Source organism: Thecamonas trahens (genome assembly GCF_000142905.1).
Source record: "Thecamonas trahens ATCC 50062 unplaced genomic scaffold supercont1.33, whole genome shotgun sequence".
Taxonomy (NCBI): domain Eukaryota; order Apusomonadida; family Apusomonadidae; genus Thecamonas; species Thecamonas trahens.
In genome coordinates this window covers 276,089-279,253 of record NW_013657647.1, presented here as the reverse complement: position 1 = coordinate 279,253, position 3,165 = coordinate 276,089, and the positions used below count along the sequence as shown (strand labels likewise).

The 3,165-nt window shown below is 63.2% G+C and overlaps 2 protein-coding genes across 2 annotated transcripts in view; both read left to right on the top strand.

The window, feature by feature from the left end:
• Nucleotides 1–281: 281 nt before the first annotated feature.
• Nucleotides 282–2,662, top strand: AMSG_06540 (uncharacterized protein; the record flags this gene model as incomplete). The annotated part of the gene is made up of 2 exons (XM_013900936.1): nucleotides 282–1,316; nucleotides 1,616–2,662. The coding sequence occupies 2 exons, from the start codon at nucleotides 282–284 to the stop codon at nucleotides 2,660–2,662; spliced, it is 2,082 nt and encodes a 693-aa protein (XP_013756390.1).
• A 313-nt stretch (nucleotides 2,663–2,975) lies between these two features.
• AMSG_06539 (uncharacterized protein) overlaps nucleotides 2,976–3,165 on the top strand; it is a 1,183-nt gene continuing 993 nt past the window's right edge. The window contains exon 1 of the mRNA XM_013900935.1: nucleotides 2,976–3,142. Coding sequence (XP_013756389.1) covers nucleotides 3,055–3,142 — 88 coding nt within the window. The 5' untranslated portion in view covers nucleotides 2,976–3,054. The remainder of the gene's footprint in view (nucleotides 3,143–3,165) is intronic.

Here is a 3,165-nt window from a genome sequence, read left to right as displayed (position 1 = left end):
GATGGCCCCCCCCGTCTCCCCCATGTATTTATCGATGAATCATTGATTATCCCCTATCCCCCCCCCCCCGGCAGGACCTCCCCTCCGTTCGTTGTGCGACTCATCGAAACGGAAGTCAGTCACAGCGAGTGTTCCCGGACAACGACGACGGGGAGAGGGGGGGCAGTTGTGACTGGGAGACACCGCACGCACCACCCCGGGAACCACCAGGACCACCACCACACCCACACCCACCACCTTTCTCCCTCATACCCCCCCCTCCCCCCCCCCCCCCAATCACCATGGCTGACGTGTCGGGCACAGGCAAGAACAGCAAGGTGGCGCCGCAGAAGGAGATCTACACCTACAATGCGCCGTGGTCGACGTACGGACTGGCGTGGTCTGAGCGGGAGGACCGTCCGTTCCGACTTGCCGTCGGCTCGTTTGTGGAGGAGTACTCGAACAAGGTCGAGCTCATTCAGCTCAATGATGCCAAGACAAAGTTTGAGTCGCAGGCTATGCTCTCCCATCCCTATCCCACCACCAAGATCATGTTCAACCCGCACCAGGACTTTGATCGTGATCTGGTGGCCACGACCGGTGACTACCTCCGTCTGTGGAACATCGTCGAGGGCCATGAGCTCTCTGGCAAGCCCAAGATGAAGATGCTCAAGCTGTACAACAACAACAGGAACACAGAGTTCTGCGCTCCCCTCACCTCGTTCGACTGGAACCGCCACGAGGCCAACATTGTCGCCACCTCCTCCATCGACACCACCATCACTGTGTGGGACCTCGAGCGGGAGAAGGCCCTGACACAGCTCATTGCCCACGACAAGGAGGTCTACGATGTCTCTTTTGGCCGTGGCGCCCTCGGTCCGCACGTCTTTGCCTCGGTCGGCGCAGACGGCTCCATCCGCATGTTTGACCGCCGCCAGCTCAAGCACTCGACCATCGTGTTTGAGACCCAGGGCAATGTTCCGCTCCTCCGCCTCTCGTGGAACATCCAGGACCCCAACTACCTGGCCACCATCACCATGGACTCGCCTGAGGTCTCCATCATCGACATCCGCGTCCCCTCGCTCGCCGCTGCCCGCCTTGGCGGCCACTCGGCGGCCGTCAACTCGGTCGCATGGGCCCCGCACTCCTCGTGCCACATCTGCACCGCAGGCGACGACCGCCAAGCCTACATCTGGGACGTCTCCTCCATGCCCGCCACCCTCACCGAGCCCATCCTCTGCTACACCGCAGACGCCGAGATCAACCAGCTCCAGTGGTCCGCACAACACCCAGACTGGATCGCCATCGCCTACAACGACCAGATCCAAATGCTCCACGTGTAGTTGTCGAGCGCTCAACCGTCCCTCCCTCCCTCCCCATCCACACTTTGCCCGTTTAAAAAAAATTGTCTCCCCGCCGCCCGGCCCTCCCTTCTTCCCCCTCCCTTCTCTTCCTTGACTACGTCGCCTGCTTGCCAGCCGCCGGTTGCCACCCGCCGCCGGTTGCCAACCGGCCACTCACGGTTGGAGCAGCCATACTTGTCATGGTGCGCATACGGGGTATACCGTCACTAGCAGTGGTGGTGGCGGTGGTGGCAGTGGCAGCGGCAGCGGTGGTTGTCGACGGGAAGCTGCAGGGGCGTGCCGGCGGTGGCTCCCCGTCGACGAGCAAGACTCTGGCTGTGGCCCGGGCGGCGTTCCTGCCGTCGCTGCGAAGCGCGACTCAGTCGATCTTTGCTGCTCCGCCACTGACGCCGCTGGGGCTAGCCCGAGCGGGATCATCTGCTGTACTTGCGGCGCCAGGCGTGGCCGATGTGGTCAGGGTAGAGCTCCGCGAGCTCGCCAGCGATCCGACTCTGGTCGTCGATCGCAACACCCGCCTCGTCCCCGTCGAGCTCGACTCGGGTGCGCGCTACCTCTGCGCTCTGCCGCGGACCATGGCATTTCCCGAACAGCTGGCGGCGGCGCTCGATGGTGCTGATATAGGTCAGTTGGCGAGCGAGGACGCGGCGCAGGTCGAGTCCGATGACGCCGCCGAGGCCGAAGCCGCGCCTGCGGTCGTGGTCAAGGACAAGGACAAAGTCGAGGGTGAGGCCGACGACGACGAGGGGAGCCTGCTCGAGCGATGGGGGCTGTCGGCTGCGGACATCGAGGCTGTTCTCGCGCCGCTGAACGGGCGGTGCCTGCTCTACGAGTACGGCTGGTGGAAGTACAAGCTGTGCATGGGCCGGTATCTGCGGCAGTGGCACGACTCTGCGCAAGACTACAAGCTCGGAGTGTACAACGCGGACGAGAGCGCCGAAACGCAACTCGCCGAGGTCGAGTCGCATCTTGACTCTGCGGCGCTGCGCGGGGTGGATCCCGCTACGGCGCTGCCCGGGCTGTGGAAGCCCTCGTACCTGACGCAGATCTACGACTCGGGCACTGCGTGTGACGTGACCGGGCAGCCGCGGCGGACCGAGCTCGTCTTCTCGTGTAAGCCATCGGTGCCGTCGGCGTCGCTGGCGCACATTGAGGAGCTCCGGACGTGCGAGTACCGCATCCGCATCCATACCGCCCTCGTTTGCCGGCCGCGGTCAACCGAGGAAACCGGAAATGGGCGGCTCGTGGGATCAGAGCCGGCTACTCCAAGCACCACCCGCATCCGCACCATCCGCTGTGCGCCCGTGGAGACGGTCGCGTAGCAACCTCCTTCCCGCGGTTCGCAGCCTGCGACTTCACTCTGTCGACTTGTGGCCTCTCTCCACACAGAACCCCGCACACGTGCAACTCCCATTCCTCCACTTGCACCTCAACATACTTCATCAACTCCACTCACATCCGAGCCACCCCTTTGTACCATCGCCTCTACCCATGCCTGTCAAGCGGCCAATAAGCCTGCAGATGGTGATGGCGGAGGGTGGGGGAGGGGCCGGGGGAAAAAATATAATGAAGAAAAACCCCTTCTCTTCGTTGCGGAACGAAGTCAGCCGAGGCACGCGCAAGAGAGGACATGCCACAGGAGTGAGGGGCAAGAGCGTCGAAGTGGGGGGGGTAGTGTTGAAGAGAGCACATCCCACTCTGTTGTGTGCGTAGGATGTCCGACGACAGACTGCGTCTCCTGCGGGAGCAGTTTGCGCCTATTTTCACCTTTTTCGACATACCCGTGGACGGGAGCAAGGACCGTAGGTGGCGTGGGGGGGGGGAA